This window comes from Acanthisitta chloris, unplaced genomic scaffold (genome assembly GCF_000695815.1).
Source record: "Acanthisitta chloris isolate BGI_N310 unplaced genomic scaffold, ASM69581v1 scaffold9455, whole genome shotgun sequence".
Lineage (NCBI taxonomy): Eukaryota > Metazoa > Chordata > Aves > Passeriformes > Acanthisittidae > Acanthisitta > Acanthisitta chloris.
Window position 1 is genome coordinate 32,549 of NW_008673250.1, and position 20,191 is coordinate 52,739.

Sequence of the window (20,191 nt, forward strand, 5' to 3'; positions counted from 1 at the left end):
TATTACATATTATTATGGAAAGGACCCCAAGAACTAGGCTGATCCAGCCATTTGACCCAAGGTGGAATAAATACACTTCTTCCTGACACATGCATGTATAGGAGCAATGACGTTGCTGTCTCTGCTTAGCTCGTTACTGGAATTGAGGGTTTATTGGAAAGTTTTTTTCTTTTTGCCTCATATGTTAAAATTAAGCATGTCAGTCCTAGTCTTACCTGCCATGGACACGGAGAACATGAGGTTTCCCTTCTGCATGTACAATTTTTTTTGTACCTGCACATCCTTTTTCTATGTCCTCTCTCTTCTGGAAACTCCAGGTTAAATAACTCCAACAACCTTAATTGATCCTTTAAGGTAGTGGTTTCTGCATGTCCTTTTGGTCTCTCTTTCTCTACCCTGGATGCCCTGCAGCTGATAAATGACTTCCTGAATTTTGTGTCCAGACTATTTATGTTGCTAAGTGCATCAGGGCAGCTGTGAGCTTAGCAGGCTCTCGTGGAGCTTTGTGCTGTTTTCTGCTTACGCACACTTCGAATGAGCTCTGGATGAGCTTTGCCTTTTCACCAGGAGCACAACGTTGTGATTAACTACAATTCCCCATCCACAGAACTGCCCAGAACTGGTTTTGTCTCAGTTCTCTGTCCATATTGGTGATTTTTATTAGGTGTAAAACCTTGTACTTGTCTCAGCTGAAATATGTACTATGGTTTTTTTTCAGATCAGTTCTCAGCTTTCTCCAGATTGCACTGAATTGGAAACCAGGCCTCTTCCATGTCAGAGCAGGTCTCTTCCTCTGAAAATGTGTGATCTTAGTTCTGTCATCCATGCCACTAGTGAAATACTGCCTAATGCCAGAATTGGGGCAGGTCCCTTCAGAATTTGGTCTGATTGATCCCTCTGGTTTGGCATGTCAAGCAGTTTTCTAACCAGTGTCACATCCACCCAGCAGCAATTACATCTAGGTCGTATTTCCCTGGATTACTTATAGAGATGACATGATACCCAGTGACAAAGCTCTAGTGAAGCCCAGTGTTGCTTTTTCATCCATAGGCCTCTTGCAAAAAAGGCATTAGCAGTTTGTTTTATTCTTTCCCAATGACTTTACTTACCTGTTTATCCAGTGTATTTATCAATTATATGGTATCTAAAAAGATACTGTCCTGACAGCACAAATGAGGCACCTCTGAGCTTGCTCAAAGAGTGCTGGACATCAGCTTGCTTTGTGCAGCTTTGGAAATTGGGAGAAGACAACTGGTGAAGACAGGTAGTAAGCTTCCCAGAAGAGGAAGCATCTCCTTGCTGTCAGTGTCACACCCCACAGAGCTCATCTCTGGGGATGTGTATTGACTTTGCTGTTTCTTGCTGAATATCCACTACTCCCTCTTTCACTTCTGTGTCCAAACTCAAGAAGTTATTCCCTCAATAGGGAAAATAGGGCATGTTGTGAAACACCTTACCCATTTTAACAGAACCACTTTTGACTTGGTGGTGTGTTCATAACTGCACTTACATACTGGCATTCAAAGCACACCTGCACAATAGATTTGATGTCAGCTCATCTTCCTGATAAAACAGAATCAGGGAGACACAGAATGGCTTGTGTTGGAAGGGACCTTGGAGATCACCTAGTTCCAGCCTCCCTGCCATGGGTACAGGTGCCATTCACTACTCAGGCTGCTCAGCACTCAGCTGACTTATGTTTTATGACAGTGGTCTGCAAAGTCTGTTCAAGAAAAAAACAAGTAAAGGTCACAATTGGAACTGTTTCAAAACAGTTTGATTGAAATATGTCACTGTCCCTTGAGTGATTTGGAGGGGTCCTGTTCATTCTCATCATATGTTCAGCTGACTGCAGCCGGAGGGTGAGAACATGGGTGAGGTGGTTTCTTGTGGCTGCTCAGGCTGTGGGGGAATGAAAAGCTTAGCTCTCATGTAAGGTAAAGTGGGGACATGAATCAGATCTTTTGGGATCTCTGCCATTATCTTAACACTCCTATGTGTGAAGAGCAGGTTATTTTTGTGTTGTCCATGTAAAAGTTCTGAAAAGTTTTTCCTGTGCTCATTCAGGAGTGTGGGTTTGTTTCTTTGTAACCTACAAAATTGCAGAAAGCCATTGCTTTCCTCTTTCCTTTTCTATAGCTGCATGTCACACTGAAGCCTACAAAGCAGGAAGTGTAAAATAATTTTCAAAGGGAGGTTCTTCAATTTTGCTTGAATGTATTGTGCTGCTTTTTGTTGCTTTACTTTCCTTCCTGGTCCCTGTAAGTGGTAAGAATTTTGGTGGTGAGGATCTTGTCATTTAAGTTTAGAGGTCAGAAAAGAAACAATGCATGTCAGTCTAAGAGACAATAATCATAAGTGTTGGGGTCCTTGTGAGGAACAGACTACAGCACACCCATATGATGCTCTGATAGCCAACTTTATTTAATGCACCTAACAGTATTTATAATATAAAGTGTCCCATCCATGCAGCTCATGCTGATCACACAACTTTGGATTGGTTACTCAACTTGTCAATGCCTACAATTCTTACTTATGATAGGTTACAATTTAAGCTGCATCCCACTCTCACATCCTGGGAAACTGATAACAAGAGCTACACAGTGTCTATGAGAACCTAAACAACAGCACTATTCTCAGCTTGTTAGCAAGAGGACTTATCTATAAGGCAGTAAAACTGAAACCAAGCCTAGAAACCCTGGCAGCAGGAGAGAACAGGACCATTATAAGGTGTTGGATTGAAGACACAGGAATGCATGAAGATAGAAACAAGGTCAGCAAGACCTATTTTGTGTGTCTTGTTTATAATTGCTTAAGCATTCCTTAAACCATTGCTCAGGTTACAGCTCCTCTGCTAGCCAGGCCCCAACACATAACTTTATACAAAAGTCAAATCCTTAGAGGTCACTGAGAACAAAGGGAGGCAAAAGGCAAGTTCTGTGGGTTGGGATCTCACTAGCAAGTTACATACCAGTGAGAGAAGGATCAGAATCTTCACCAAGTAGTTACTCCCCATGTTTTTATTACTATGTGGCCATTTGTTCTGACCTTAAAAGTTGCATTTCTCTGATGGCAAATTGGCTGAAATTTGGAAGGGGCTGAAAGTTAAAGAAACACCAATGTCATATGGGAAGTCAAGTTGCAAATGGGACAATGCAAATAACCCAGTGCTGGGGACTCCCAGCTACTGGGGATGAGGAGCCTTCTGAATTGTGAGTTCAGGGAAATGAAAGAAAAAATCTATACTTTTGTCTGGGTTTTTTTATAGAAGAAAGAAATTATCAAAAAGATAACTTCTCCTCTCACCTGGACTTAATTCTGTTACCTGCTACTGCAATAAAAACATTTTGTCTTAGCAGTAATAAAAAAGTCATTTTCTCCTGGCCAGAAGAAACCTGCACTCATGTAATAGCAGTCATTCAGTTGAGGTCTTTGTTTCACAGTTACCATTAGGTTGACTATTTTGGTACAAAATCCAATCTGTGTTAAAAGGCTCTGTATACAGTAGTTTTATTTTGTTGCTGTGCTGTTTTGAAGCAGTGTGAGGGAAAGGAAAGACAAGGCCAGAATTGTAGCTTCCTTTGCCCCTTTGTTCTGGTGGATAATGTGTCTCATTGCACCTGAAACTCATGGCTGTTGGCACATAGCAGGATGCTGCATGTCACAGCTCCCTCATTAAAATGTCATCTTCCTTGTGGTTTCAAGATCCAGGCCTGTGGTCCTGACTCAGACAGCATTGAAGCTGGGGGCTGGGAAAGACCATAGACATCCACCAATCAGAAAATGTGCATTAGATCATAAAAAGTCCTGTTTAGCCCAACTCTTTGTTTTTATTTCATACCTTTCCAATTTGTTGTGTTTTAACCCCAGCTGGCAACTCAGCCCCACACAGCTGCTTGATCACATCCCCACCTTGGTATGGGGGTGACAGTCAGGAGAGTAACACAGAATACTTGAGATAAAGTCAGTTTGACAGGTGAAGCAATAGCTGTGCACATAAACAAAGCCAAGCAAGGAATTCATTCCTCACTTCCCATGGACAGGAGCTATTCAACCACCCCCAGGAGAGCAGGATCCCTTCGTGCATAACAGTGACTTGGGAAGACAAACACCATCGCTCCGAACGTCTTTCCCTTCCTTCTTCCTCTAGCTTTCTGTGCTGAGCATGGCACAGTGTGGTGTGAGCATCCCTTGGGACAGTTGGGGTCAGCTGTCCTGGCTGTGTCCCCTCCCAGCCTGTTGTGCATCCCCAGCCTCCTTGCTGGTGGGGTGGGGTAAGAGGTGGAAGAGCCCTTGGCTCTGTGTGAGCTCTGTTAAGCAATAACTAAAACATGGTTGTTTTACCAACACTGATTCCAGCACAAATCCAAAACACAGCCTATACTAACTGCTGTGGAGAAAATTAATTACCCAAGCCAAAAACCAGCACACCCAGCAAGCTTATCCTTCAGCCATGAGCAAAGTGTGTCTTGCTCTTCTGTGGTCTACCTTAGTTTTGTGGGGGTTTTTAACAAAACAGGAGAAGTTCTTGAAATGGTTCCACTTTCTAGTCCTGTGACTGTAGGGTAATTCTGGCCACTGTGAGATGGTTCCTTCCACCCTTAGGCATTCTGTGATTCTGTGTGATTCTGTGACTGCAATTACAACATAGTTATATGATGGGAAACCTGTAATTTCCAGTAATTTGTATAAATAAGAACATTAACCTTGTGACAGAGTGATTCTAGCATTAACAGTCTCTGAAAAGACACGGCTTGAAAAACATATGCATTACATCTAAAACTGATTATCCATCACGCTAATTACAGGTGATTCAGCCACTGCCTTAACTTTCCATTTTATTGATGATAGATAATATTTTATCAACATGATAAGTCACAAGCTATTTATAGCTTAATTTCAGAGTAATTACAGTGGGTTAAGAGTGGCTGTTTGTAGTTGTGAGTTCCTGGTGGCTGAAGGGGAACACATCCCAGGGAAGGTGCTAGACAAGAACCACTTAAGGCAGTAGAGCCATCAGGACCAAGAGGCCAAAAGGTCTCCTCACCTCCTGGGGTGGAAGGTACTGAGAAGGGCAGATGGAGCTGACCCTTGTCTGGAGCAGCCTGATAGTCTTGCCCATGAAGAACAACATTAAGTAAAGTATTTCTCTCACCATGCAGCATTTTCAGGGGGTTTTGGTAATATTACTCACATACTGTTTTCTGACATGTTCAGCTGTCTGTATTTATCTTCTGCAAAAACAGAAGATGCATATTTGAACAACTAAGTTTTTTTTGGTTCTTAGAATGATAATGTAGAATCTTCTCAGGAGAGGGAACAAGCATACCTGAAGGTTTAGGATAATTAACCCTTTTAATTGAGTATTTTCTACCTGAATCAACTTTGTAACTTGCACAAACATAAAACTTAGAAACACTTAGGCTCCTTAGCCCTAAGAAATAGGAAAATTTATCAGTCTCTTTCCATAAAGGCTCTTTGGAAGAATTTGTTCCTCTCTCTCTCTCACCCTGTTAATGATTTCAGAAACACCACTGTCCCCATTACACTGAGACAACTTGTTTGGCCCAGTCCAGCGGTAGCACGCAGATTTTGAGACACAGACATGCTCAAACTCAAACAGTTGGCTCAGGCCACAGTGTGTTCAAACTCTATATTTAATAATATCCTGTGGTTTTGCTTAGGCAAAAAAAAAAAATACTCTGACATAGAGATTTTATGAATCAAATCATTCTATGTTTTAGGCCAAGATGACTCAACTGCCAGAGGCTGAGAGGGAAAAGATTGCTGAGCAAGTGGCTGACTTCAAAAAAGTCAAGAGTAAGCTTGATGCAGAGATTGAAATATGGGACGATACGAGCAATGACATCATTGTCCTGGCCAAGAGGATGTGTGTCATTATGATGGAGATGACTGACTTCACAAGGTAATTATGCAAAAAAAGGTCTTCAATATTTATAGATGTTGGAGGTCATTGTCATGTTGTTACAGCAGCAAATACTGAGCTTTTAATGCCAGGTGACAGCATCTACAGAATTGAGTTGCTAAGCTAATGTAGCACACTAGCTAGAAGTACTGAAGTGTTGCAAAGGAGATTGGAAGGTTTGAACTATGCTTGTCCTTATTTTTTTTTCTTTGTCCTCTTTTATTAATGTAGTTGGTAGAATTTTTGCATGTCTTTTAGCACTCTATTTCTGCTCTCAGTGAAAGGGAAAAAGTGACAAAATAATCTTGATTTTAAGCTGTACTTTTGTCTCATCTGTTGTTCTTTCTACTTGTATCAGACCATGCTGTCAAGCATAAAACATACTGTACATAGCCTCTGTGTGACAGTGCAAATTGAGTCTCATGCATATTTTATACCACATTACTTGCTGCTGGTGTCATCAAACTCTATAGTGCTGCTCTATGTAGTTTTGAAGAATGGAGTGTCCTGTAGCAGATAGTTTTCAAAGCTGCTATTTCTTTCTGCTGCCAGTTTGTGTTCCGTGCTGCTCATATAAGGAAGCAATCTTAAGTTCAGGAGCTTTTTCTGCCATGCACTGAATGAAATGCTCAGTAGATTTCATCAAATTGGTTATAGCAAAGGGAGGTGTTGGTGGTGTCTCCTCACCATGGCACCCTCCAGGCTGGTTAGCAGTGAAATAGTTCATAGAATCATAGAATTAACTGGGTTGGAAAAGACCTCCAAGATTATCAAGTCCAACCCTATCATGGTTACCAGACCATGGTAACCACTAAGTAACCACTAAGTGCCACATCCAGTCTCAGCTTGAAAACCTCCAGGGATGGTGAATCCACCACCTCCCTGGGCAGCACATTCCAATGCCTGAGCACTCTCTCTGGAAAAAATCTTTTCCTAATATCCAACCTAACCCTCCCCTGGCAGAGCTTGAGTCTGTGCCCTCTTGTCCTGCTGCTGGTTGCCTGGGAGCAGAGACCAACCCCCACCTGACTCCAACCTCCTGTCAGGGAGTTGCAGAGGGTGAGAAGGTCTCCCCTGAGCCTCCTCTTCTCCACCTTGCTGACAGGTGAAGCCTTAAAACACAACCATTCTTGCAAGACACTGAATGTCTCATAAAATAAGTCCTTTCATGCAAGGTACAAAGAAAATTCTCAGCCTCTTGAACAGCTTCTTCAGGTGATGAGCAACGTTATGTAGAGCTGAACCAGCTAACAAAGCTGTGGTCTGGTGTAGCTCCTGCTGGGCCAGACAGCTGTTGATCACATCAGCACTTTCCAAATTAATCTCCACATGGGAGACATTCAGTGACCTGCATGTTGAACTCTGCAATCCTGTTCATTTTAAGAGTGCATGATTTGTACTAAGACCTTTGAAAAAGAATGTACTGTGCCACAAATTCAGTCTTTACAGTTCAAGTCACCTCCCTCACCAAAATTCTTAAATTACTAGCTTTAGATCCATCCAAATTAACAAGGCAAGTTCATAGTCCTAGTTTTGTATCTATGGCTCTCAGCTGAACACAGCATGATCTGCAGTGTCAAGTCAAGGAGCAGCTCTTACCCAGTGTTGTCTATACCAAGACTTTCTGATGTCCAGAGAGTCCATGGAGAGCTCTGAAATTACTCTGGTAAAATAATGTACTTGAAGGAAAAAGTAAAATGTTTTGGGAAGAAAGAGCAGAAATCCTTGTCTGTACTTCAGCATGTGGTAGGGAACTGCATCACTGGAAGATGGATTCTGATTACTCTCTCTTCCAAATTTGAGAGAATGTGCTCATCTTTTTACTTCATGGGTGTTTATGTTATAATTTGAGGTATGTAAGTATATACAATTATACTCCTGCATTACATGTTTGGTGTAAATTCTTGGGGGTATGCCTGTCCTACCAAGCCTTTTGTTAGGTTTCTAGGTCTGTCGGTGACAGAAATCAAGGTCACCCTGTAATAGTGTATATACCGTAATGATCTTACAAAGTCCTTTTGTATCTTACACAGCTTTGCCTTCTCACACCTTTACAAAGCTGGTTCTGAGTATGTCCTTCACTAAGACATTTTCAAGTTTACTTTGTCCTTTAATGATGCAGATCAAGTCTGTAAAATGAAGATTTGCATCTGTCTGAGCAGTAGGTGAACTCATGTGTCTCTTCCTCGTATTGCTGCTTATAAAGGTGGCAGTTAGGTGCTGAGAAGCACAGCTGCCTTTCTGCCTTCCTGCTCTGGAAATCTGGGAATGGCATCAGAGAATCGTTTAGGTTGGGAAAGACCCTTAAGATCATCAGGTCCAACCATTAACCTAGCACCACCGTGTTCATCACCAAACTATGTCTCCAGGTACCACAACCACTTTTTTTTTGAACACTTCTAGTGGTGGTGATTTCACCACTTTCCTGGGCAGCCTGTTCAATGCTGGACCTCCCTTTTAGTGAAGAAATTTTTCCTGGTATAGAATATAAACCTCCCCTGGTGCAAGTTGAGACTGTTTCCTCTTATCCTGTCACTTGTAACCTTGGAGGAGAGCCCAACTCCTCCTGGCTACAACCTCCTTTCAGCAGTTGTAGAAAGAAGGTTCCTCCTGAGCCTCCTTTCCTTCAGGCTGAGCCCCCCCAGCTCCCTCAGCCTCTCCTCACAGGAATTATGCTCTAGTCCTTTCACCAGGTCTGTTGCCCTTCACTGGACAGACAAAAGATGAGTATTGTGGAAGCTACAGCAAGTACCAGTGCACTCTATGGTTTGAGCTTTCCGGTCTGACGGAAGAGGTAAAAAGATTCTGATGTTTTGTGTTTGTTACACCAGAAGCTGCTCAGACATAGTGAGCAGCAAGTACCAGTTTGAGCTTTCCAGTCTGATGGAAGAGGTAAAGAGATTCTGATGTTTTGTGTTTGCTACACCAGAAGCTGCTCAGACATAGTGAATTTCTGTATTTGAGTCACTGTTACATAAGCTGGTTTCTGGTTTTTTTTAATGTATTACCTTGCATTCATTGTTATTTAATGAGTGCTTTGCAAAGTTTTAATTTTTCAGGGCCATCTTGGCATTTTAGTATGTTTGTCTTTGTGTATTGTCCCAAATGTTTATGCAACAGTAATATAGTCAACTAAAACCAGGTTAATGTTGGTGTCAAAGGAGCTCATTACTCAGACAGAACGTGACTGACAATGATGATGGCATAAAGTTACAGGTATGTATGTCTCAGATCATTAAAAAAAGTGCTTCAGGATGACTTCAGTGGAGTCCAGTGATAATCAGTGACTACTCAGTGGAAGTCAGGACTGCTGTAAAGAGTGACCATCTGAAGTAGCTCATTATGGCTTAGCTTCCTCATTTGATTACAGAGGCAGATGCCCCTGGATTTTTGAGCCTTGGCAGAAGGGACCTGCAGAACCTCACTAGAGACACTGTCCCACTGGGCAGTCATGGGCATGTCATCTGTGAACAGACACTAGCACAGACTACTGGAATTACATGCAATACATACTTCCCCAGCTTTTTTTAGACTTTGTGTGTGGTACATCACATATGCTTACTGAAACTGATGATGAACCTTGCTGCAGTTCCTGTAAGTCATTGTCATGGAGAACATCTACTTGACAGATGGAAAAGTAATTGAGTAAGAGCAGAAATGTGTTGTTGGAAGTTTGTAGCAGCTAGCAACAGCTGCTCATTGGTGGTATGAATAATCAGGCCATATTGATTACTGGAATCTGTTAAAAATTCTGTAAAAGTCATCCTATTTACAGTAGCAATCTTTGCTCCTGGTGGGCATAAGTGGATGCAGAGGGCAAGAGGCATTTGGTCTGCTGAAGTGCAGCCCTCTGTTCCCTTTGGACTCCACCACATGTGTTTGTTGGGGATAACACAAAGTTCCTGCCATTTTTATTCTGTTTGCTGAAGGTTGTTGCTGCTAGAAATAAGAGAGTTTGGTAGAGGTTTCTTTCCTGAATTTTACTTTGCTGAAAATGATCTGCATAGTAGTTGTCATTTCTTTTCTGCATAGTAGTTGTCATTTCTTTAGGGGGTACAGTGAATGAGGCAAAGAGAATGATGACTGTGAAATTGCTCCTATGCTGCCATGGCTTTAACAGCAAAGCCATTCAGTGATGCTGAGAAACGAAGGAGGTAGCAGTGAGTCTGCTGGTGTTTTGTGTCTCTTCAGCCTGTGGGTGCAGCCCCATTCCTGTCCTCACGAAACACCATCTCAGCTTGGCTCTGCTGGCTTCCTCTGTGGCTGGCCAGAAACCTGTGCTTCATCCATGGACCTTCTACAGGAATGAGCCAAGCCTGGGAGATGGTTCCCATGTGCCTGTCATTTCCCATCCTGCTCTGAGCATGCACCAAGTGCTTTGTCACATCTCCATTCGGAGGGACTGGGTGTTCACAGAGCACATTACTGGGTCAGAATCTATGCAGAGTGCTTTCCTGCATCCCCTCTGAACCTGCCTGCTGTGCAGAACTGTACAGAACAGGCTGTGGTTTCCTGGTACCTCAGGGATTCACTCGAGATAGCAGGATATTTGTTTTCTTTAGCTAGAAGGGGTTTAAACTTGCTTTTCATCTAAGAATTATCGGCAGTGGTGTGAGATACTTCAGCAGCATCCTCTGGATACTTCTCTGTGCAGAAGAAGAGTTTGCTTGGCTGTTGTTTAGGGATTCTAGCTGCTGTTCCAAAAGCTGCATATGTATTTGTCTGTTAAATATTCATTGGATAGTTTGGAGACAGGAACATGAATATTGGGTCCCTCTTTTTCACAAAGCCATCATGTCTGTAGCCCTCACATGGTGTACCTTGTAGCCTAGCAATTAGGACATTCCTTAATGAGAGATGGTGATAGATATGGATTTACATTTCTATGCAGTGAACTCAGACTTGGCCTAAACTCTGTGATTGTTGGGGCCTGACCCTGAGAAACAGGATTACACTTCTTGGTTCAGCCTTTGAAAGGCTTCTGTTTCCCAGGCAGGATCAAGCTAGTGAGGATTCCTATGTCCTTAGTTTTTCCTATTGGACATCTTGGATGACTTGATGCTGAGTGTTTTGTGCAGATCCTGTTCTGGATTACTGAACTCGGAGGTACAGGGTGTGCCTCAGTCTGGCATTGCACTGTATGTGGTTTGATGGTTGCTGCAGATGTATTGCAGTGCTGTGATGTTGGTTTAGTTGCACCTGAGGTACCAAGACCCTTTGTACACTGAGGCATCCAACATCTGAAATGCTGTAGCTGTACAAGGACCATTACACACCTGAGAGCTCAGTCAAAGCTTACACCTCCTGGTTTAAAAATGAACGTTCCTTCTGTTGTTGAGCTCCCACTTTTCCAGTGACAGATTTGTCCTGCTGTGTGGGCATATACTGTTTAAAAAGTAGTTTCTGTCTCAGCAATGAATGAATTTTCTCCCTTTAAACTGAGTTTGTAAGTGAATGTAATTCCTGGCAACAATCTATATAAAGACAGTGCAGTCCATTAATTCACTGCTTGGACTTCATTGTATGTGACCCCAGTACATTGTATGGATGGGTGGTATATAAATGAGAGCTTAGAATAGTACTGGCATTGGATCAAGCAGCCTCTACTGGTGTTTTGGGATGTGCAACAAGCAGAACTACCTGCAAAAGGAACAGGCAGGTGAAAGATTAGGGTTACAGACCTTGAATTTTTGTCTCCTTTGTGTCCTGTCACGTTTTCCTAGTGCATGCAAATGAATATTCTCTGATTGAACATGTGTAAGTTCAAAAAGAAGTTGGAACCTTTAATTTTACAGGGAAAATGTGTTTAATCATGAGTCTGAATCAAAGAAATGAATCCAACAGGATAGTGCTAAGCAAGCATTCCTTTAATGATGCTCTGGGTGTGTGTTGGATTGCTCTTCCTGACAAACACACCAGGCTCCAAACAGGGCAGGTTTTGTTTTCACAGCTCATTCATGTTCATTAGAGTTTCAGGAACTCATGCATTTCTTAGAAATCATTGTAATATCCTCACCCTCCTTGCACCCATGCTGTTAACTGGTGGATGTTGAGGGTCCTCTGTGACCCGTGATGGTTATTCCATAGTCTTTATCACTTGTCTGCTGGATGAATTCTCCTGTTGGGTGTATGCACACCCCTCCTGGTCATCTTCCCAAACCTCAGAGCAGGTTCTAATCAGTGTTGGTGCCCCAGTTCTTTGGAGGAATGTCCTATCTGTCCCTTTCAGCCTTGTGCTTACCTTCTTCACCTCGCAGAGATACTGAGAGTTCCAATATATCCTCACTTGAGCTGACATTACAAATTCCTGAGGGCTTAGTTTTTGCAAGAGTAGCAGAGAGGCCTTTAGCAGAAACTCACAGCTCCAGCTATGGTTAAAAGTATGGCTAACATCAGTTACAACTATGGTTACAAAACCAGTCTCTACTCCAGCTTCCTATTCAAAGGCATTTCATTAATCACAGGTTTAGGTTTACTGAGCCTTTCAAGTCAATCATACATCAATGTTCTGCCCTTTCACTCTGTCTTCTGTAGAGTAAATAGCAACAAATTGCCTCACCTGCTATAATAGTAAAATAATATTGTAGTGAAAACATTCTAATTTCTCTGCTGATTGGCTAAAAAATGTACAAGAAAAATCCCAGGGTTGTGTTTGGTTTGGTTTGTTTTTCCCTAAGCTTTCTGTGTAAATGGAGCAGGATTTTTGTTTTCTGTTGCCACGACACAGTTATAATTAGGAAGGTATTTAACAACAAACAGGCATGAGTTCCCTCTTGCTCATATAAAGGAATGTGTACCTAATTCAAGCAGTGCTTAGGGTCAGAACACTGGAGTTTGTGATTCATGTTGAGATGGCAGCAGCAAAGGCTGCCATGTCTAAGGTAGATTTGAAGATAAACCAGGGAGTGAGCAGCACTGGAAACTGACTCTGACAGCATGTCCTAACAGCATGCAGCCCCTGAGCTCAGCACCCATCGTGCCCGTTTGAAGCCTCTGTGCCATCCCTTACAGTTTCCTGTGGTATAAACAATAAATGACAATCCCTGAGCTTTTACCCCTGTTAGATTCCAAATGGGGCCATGAGAACACTTGCTGTGAATAAAGCATGGAGGTCTTAGCAAACTGTTCAGAAAATGTCTCATATTTGCTCTTGCTACTTGACATTTGTTTCTAAAATGGCATCAATATTCGAGTTAATATGAGAAATGCAGTAAAAATAGCAAAACAAATTAACAAGACTTGAAAAAATAATTCTAGCAGAGCTGTCCCCCTCTGTCCTCATAGTGAGGCTAAATGCAATTCTGCTTGTACCTCTAGTACTTACAAGGGTTGGAGTTTCACCTAAACTTTTCTCTCTCTAGTACTCTTGATTAAGGCCAAGTGCAGCTGCCCTGTCTAGCAAGTCTTTGCTTGGGGGATCCAAAAAGAAGGTGAGAAGTCAAGATGACTGTTCTGTATTTACAGGGATTTGAAGAGCTTTGTCCCATGAAGGGACCATGGCACAAAAAGATGGCAGAGAAAGACAGAAGAGGGGATTCTAGTCCTAGTCAAGTTTACCCAAAAAACTCCTCACCATAACTCTCTATTTGAGTTACTTTTCCTGGTGCCACTTTCCACTTCAGAGTTACCCATTGGTCCTCCTATTTCCCATTCAGCAGCTGAGTGCTTCTGAAATGCTATGGACTTTTCTTGTTGCACCCCAAAATCCACTGACTTCATTGCCCTTTTCTGGCCCCTTCTAGCCCTCTGATTTACATCACTTCTCTCCAGCTGCTCTCACCCATCTGAAAATCACATGTCCCAACTCTCTTGCTCAGTCTTCTCCCTGGTTGCCAACCCAGATTGTCATTGCCACAAAATGTAATGGTACCTCCTGAGCTAAATGCCATTCCAGCCACAGTGCAGCTTCAGATCATCCAGTCCCAACCCCTGCCCTGGGCAGGGACACCTCCTCACTAGATCAGGTTGCTCAAGGCTCATCCAGCCTGGCCTTGAACACTGCCAGGGTTGGGGCAGCCACCACATCCCTGGGCAACCTGGGACAGTGTCTCAACACCCTCACAGGAAAAAACTTTTTTCTCACATCCAACCTAGACTTTCCCTCCCTCAGTTTGAATCCATTGACCCTTGTCCTATCACACAGACCTTGTCAAACAGAACCACCAGGATTTACTTGTTACAGCGCAGTAGATTAAGCAGATAAATTTTACTGTTAAAATGAGCAGCAGAAGTGCGTTCACTACAGTAGTGTAAATGCTGCTGAATATTTTGCAGTACTTGCAGGATACTGACTGTCCTGCCAGGACTGTGTGTAGCAGCCTCAGGCAATTGGTGCTCTCTAATGGAAACATGGTCTCCCAGATTTCTGGTGAGTTGTTGAGGTGTGTCAAGTTAAATCCTACCATGTAACACAGAATCAGCTAATACTGCTCATTCTTTCTGAGTGTACAGAGCTCCTAAAATTTGCATGAATTCAACATTCACAAATAATGTTGAATGTTGAGGATTTTGAAGGTAAAGGTCTATCCTCCTGCCCATCTAAGGAGCTTTTGGCTGAGTCTGAATTTCATGCATCGTACTACTGTGGCTTCATTAATGACACTTGCCTAGGGTATGGTAGCTCATATGATACTTATGTTGAGGCTTCTGCCACTTTGATAGTAAAAATAGTGTCAGCTGATTCCTAAATATTTGATCACAATCAGTAATTGCTGCAGTGCTGGCCTCAATAGAATGCTAGAAGGTAAGTGCTAAATATTCAGTATTTGATAATAAAACTTGTAAAAAAAAAAAGTCATGTCCAAACATTAGTTATTTTATCCAGCCCTATATTTAAAAGTAGAATTCACTTTGAAGTCTTAGGACAAAAAGAACATTTCAAGCAAAAGAAAATGTAACAGTGTGGCTCTATGATTCAGTGTTACTGCAGGTATTTAGAGATCTAATTTGCCTGCGGGCTAAGTGGCTTTATTTTCCTGTGGAATGCATAATTAAAATTTTTGTTAGGGATGAAAAATTCAGAATTTACCCTCAGACTGTGACGTGAAGAGGCTCTGCATGGATGTTGGGTGGTGAGAGTAACAAGCACATGTTCAGACCCTTGCTGTTTGCAGGCTAACAAAGCGTGGGGAGTACTTGTAAACCAACGCAGCGAACAGCTAACGACCAAAATAATGAGCAGAGCATTGCTTCCCTTCCTCTGCAGTGTTACTCTGACAAAATGCAGCTCAGTCATGTACAGCTGCATTCAGGAAACTGGTTTTTGTATGGCTCATAACTGCACTGGAGGTAGTGAAGGGAATGGATAGACTGAAGCTCCATATCAGCACAGGAGAGGACAGGGACCTACACAGGTCTGTGTGCATCAGCTTTGCTTTTGCAGCCTCTGGTTCCTTTTGTGTCACCTGTTGCTCCTTACCACAACTGTTTTACACACTTCTGTTCTCACTTCTGCTGCACCAAATGAGCCACCTGCCTTCCCTGTCAGAGCTTCTCTCCTGTGCTGCTGCTGACTTCAGGCCACTGGTGGCATTCCCAGTGCCCCTGCGTGGGCAGGATGGACCTCCAAGCCCCTGAGACTGTTCTGGGAGAGAGAGGTCATACTGGGCAGAAGGCAGGCTCGTTAGCAAAGCACCAGGGCAGCAGGATGTTCTGTTACTCTATCTTCCTTCTCTCGGTGACATAATTACATTGTGGGTATCTTGCTACGTGATAAGTATATGCAATTATTTCACTGTTCATCTAATTGCCTCATTCCTTGGAAGGGTGAGGCATTCACAGTTTGGTCTTTCATTTTAAAGCTATTTTTTAGAAAGATACTTTATTTGTGCAAATTGCATTTCTTTGGAACAGAAATGAACATGAACATGAAACTTTCCTAGTACTGAGCTGAAGAGTTACACTCAGACTTTGGTTAGAAAGGTGACAAGAAATTATTTTACCTTGACGTTTGACCTTCCTCATTTCAAGCTTTTATGTTGCTAATGCTTGCAAACCATTTTTAATTCTTATTTTTCCTGATTTTATATTGCCAATGCTTGAAACCATTTTTAATTCTTATTTTTCCTGCAATAAAACCATTGCCACAAGTAGCAGAGCTAGGCAGAAACAGAGCCTTTCTCATGTGGACAGGAAATGCATCTAAAATCTGTTCTAATTGATTTGAAACAGTCACTTGCCAGCTGGAATGGAAAAGGACTTTTACATTTCATGTATGCAGATAGAAGTTCAGACACATTCTCACAAAATGATTTCTGCTAGTCATCTGGTTAAAAGTCTATGCAAAACTCCTCAGCTTAAAAATTCTGGTGGTGGTTTGTTTATGTGATGCTTTGAGTTGCCTCAGCACTGGTCTGGATGAAGCCACTTGGAATCATCTCTTTCATGCTGTAGAATGGCTCATAGTCATAGAAGCTGTGAAGATTAATTCCGCTGATTAGAGCAATTACACGTTCCACATTCTAAATGAATTTTATAAATTCAAGTCCAGGAAAATGCATTCCATTTTAAACAGTGAGCTCTTAATGCTGCAGTTCCTGTAGAAGTACTTGGTTTGTGCTGACATGTTAGTTGTACTTCACATGCAATAATTGAATTGTATACACAGGACAAAGCAATATATTAGCAGAAACATGACCTCCCTGTCTGAGATCTCTCAGTGTAACTAGTGTTTCCTTGCAAACAGTGGGTCCTCAAAAGGCAGACAAGTAACAGTTGTTGCTTCTTCATTATTTTTCCTCTAGTCCTCTCCAAGATCTCAATGAATTCCTTGCATTTTTAGCAATTGTTAAATTAATCTATCAGTTATTTCGGAGTATCTAGTACTCCTTGGTCCCAGTACTACAACCCTTAGGATAAAAGTTGAGGCAAAAAATTGAAGGGATAAAGATATGTTTGTTGGTTGGGCAGGGAGGTTAAAGAGGAACTGGTGTCCATGCCTCGTAGCATAGTCAGAGACACCATCCTGAAGTGGTGACATACTGGAATATAGCAAAGTCACAAATCAGGCAGACAGAGGGATGTAGCTAGCCATCAGCAGAGATCAGTCCAGGACTAGAAGCAGATCAGCTACAAAGCCACAGCACACATTACAGCAAATACAACCCTACTGGAGTGACAGATTGTGTCTCTTGTGCCAGAAAGAGCCTTTCATCTCTAGGGACTACTGTACTCAGAGGACAGAGTTCAGAACTCCTAAGTATTAGCTCCTGTCAGAAGAGACATCAGGAGTGGAAAGCAAGAAGAGCTCAGGCAGTAATTTAACAGCTTCCAGTCCAGTTTTCCTAGGCAGCTGGGAAGCCTGTGGTGGGACAGTCTCCTTTGGGCGTGACGGAACGAGGGCAAACGGTGTCTGTATGAGCAGCATTAGGCCCAGGTACATTGTGCAGCAGTTTAACTTGTGCTCACATCATTTAGCAGGGATGGGCAGGGGTGGTGTTAGCTGCATGGCAAGGGTGGGCTGAGCACCCCAGAGCTAATAACTGCCTGTGAGTTGTGAGCTCCTGCAGAGTCTGCCTGGGCCTGTTTCCATCCATAGTTGTCTTCTTCCTTGTCTTTGAGGCAGCAGGAGTGAGATCCTGAGATGGTGAGGGTATAGGCTATTGTGGGCCAGCTGCTCCCTGAGGGGGGCAAGCCAGTGTCCAAGGGTAATCCCAGTGCAGGCAGAGTTTGCCCTGAGCGTGGCACAGTTCAACAGCATTGGAATATAGCAAGGAACACACGGTGCCATTAACCAGGGGCAGTCCCAGACAAGATGAGCAGTGAAGGAGCTGTATGGTCCATTGAGGAGCAGAGAAGGAGAAGGGACCAAAGCCAGACCTCCAGCATGTGCATGAGCAGTGTGTCCAGGAGACAGGCTACTGGCAAGGCAGGTCCAGCATCCATCCAGAGGGTAAGGGTGGAGACAGGTGTACCTGTGTGTCAGGGTTTGGGGTGGGGCACAGGCCAGAGCTTGAATGGAGCTATTGGGCAGAGCCCCTGGGAGAAGGTTTCGGGTGAGACTAGTCAGGACCATTAGGGCCTGTTGGTGCATTCATCCATGGCACCTGGAGCAGGGGGAGCCATGGCTCAGGCCATTCTGATGGCTCACACCTCTATAGAAGGGGAAGCCAAGATAACGTCCAAACTGAATATGAGGTCATGCTCAATGATATAATTGCTGTTCTTACGATAGGGAGGTGACAGTTTCTGTAGCATTCACCAGCTGGCACATCACTGAACCTGCCTTTGGAACTTTGGGGGCTTGTTTTCCTGTTTATTTTGCTCAAGCTGTTGTTGGGTAAGAGCACCCAGCAATGCCTCCTAGGGAAATAAAGAAACAGTCATTAAAAGGCAAAGCACCTCTCCCAGATTTTGCCTCCATTAAAATATAGGCCTGTTTTTATGGACTTTATTTGCTATATTTTGTACATGCTATATATTTTTGGTTATAACACCATATGTTCAGGTTCCTCCTGAATTAATTAGCAGAAGTTAGAAGCTTTTTGGAGGGTTTCCAAGAAATAAGACTGGAAACTTTTGCAGTTATCAGCCAGTTATCATTGGAAGGGTAGGCACAACAGTGAATTAATTACGACCAGAATTTTGACATAAAATATTAGTTGGGGACTTTTTCTGTTAATTTAATGCTGATTCAAATGGAAGTTTTGCTTACTTCTACAAGAGATCAGTCACATTCAGAGGGTGTATGATGTACACCCACATTTATCTTGACAATTTATTGTCCAAGAGTGAAAAAAATGGATTTATGGCAGTTACTGCACTGCTAACCTGTCTGGTGTTCATGAAATAGAAGTCTGGAGTTTAATGTTCAAGGCAGAGTTTGGGAACTTGATAATACGTACGGTACCCAATGTGGGTACATAAAAATGAGTAGTGACTGTTGAAAGAAGGAAGGCAAATAGTAATTGCAGATAGAGGAATAGAAGGGAAACAGATCATGGGCTGTGATTTTATAGAGTAAAAAGGAGTGCAAAAAGGTGGTTTTGCAGTGCTGGTCGCCATGATTTGCTGATGCTCTTCAGAGGGATGCTTGTGATTGCAGGATCAGGTGAATCTACTACAGGGGTGTTGTTTTCCAGACTGCTGCTCGGATCTTGGTGAGGGCAAAAGTGAGCAGTCTGGAGACAGCAATGAGTAAGGCTTGTAGTCAATGGACTTCTCTGCCATCTTCTCCCCTCTTCTTTTTCCTTTGAAGCAACACTATCAGCTTTGTATTTCAAGGCTTCACTATCAGCTTTGTATTTCAAGGCTTCACTATCAGAATGTAAAACATGAAAAAAATTTGAGGCCATAAGTCAATTTTCCTAAGCAAAGAGATTTTGTAGTACAAATTATCTGCTTTTACATTCACATCGACAGTAAGTCATAAGCATTGGAGAAAAATCAATGCACGGGAAAAAATTTCAGCTGAACCTTTGTTTTTTTTTATGGCCAAGAGTCAAGCTAGGATGGAGCTGCCATCTCATAAAATGTAATTGTTCCCAGAAGCTGCAGGGTTGCAAGCAACCTTACTGTACTTTCTGTATAATTAATTTTATTTAGTATTCTCTTACAAGTCAAAAGACTTTAGTTTTAGCTTTCTCTTTTGAGTATGCATACTTCTGAGGAAAAACTGTTCACAAATGCTCATCTTGGGAGCATGGTGAACAACAGAAACAGTGCTGTACTGCTGTTTTCTGCTAAAAATATGACTGGAGTCTGTTCCAACCTTTTTTAATTAAACCAGGACCTTTCATGGCTCACACAGCCTGCCAGTGGTTTTCACACCTGTTTTCTTCAACACTATACAGCCTTTCTTAACAAACAATTTTTATTCAGTATCTTTGACAGCTGTGGTTTTCATAGTCTTGGGGATTCAAGAGTACCATCATGTCTTTCTCCTTGAATGGCACTGGTAGTGGCATTCAGCTGGTCTCAGTGTACCTCAGACCTGATGTATTACTGCTGTTCATTAAAGTTAGCAAATAGTTTTTCCTCTCCATCCTACTGCATTCTTGACACCTCTGGGATATAGTAGTGTAGGGCAGAAAGAAGTAAGGCCTGAACCTTTGACTGTCCTGACACCAGCTGAGAGAAGATTTCAGCTTCCTTAATATAAAGGTGACATTTCCCTTGTCATGGCCTGTTGCTCTATGAGGGACATACCTCGTGTTCACTGGAAAAGAGGTCCAGTGAAAATGATGGGACAAAGCTTGTGTTTGGATGGACTGGCATGTAGCACTGGATTTTCTGTAAGCCACATGGCACCTCTGTGATGGCAGAGGG

General features: G+C 42.6%; 1 protein-coding gene across 1 annotated transcript in view; it reads left to right on the forward strand.

Moving 5' to 3' along the window:
* The window catches only part of LOC103802405 (catenin alpha-3-like), a gene marked incomplete at its 5' end in the record, with an annotated part of 75,086 nt that overhangs the window by 30,072 nt on the left and 24,823 nt on the right, over nucleotides 1-20,191 (forward strand). Inside the window, one exon of the mRNA XM_009074876.1 lies at nucleotides 5,745-5,926. Coding sequence (XP_009073124.1) covers nucleotides 5,745-5,926 — 182 coding nt within the window. The remainder of the gene's footprint in view (nucleotides 1-5,744; nucleotides 5,927-20,191) is intronic.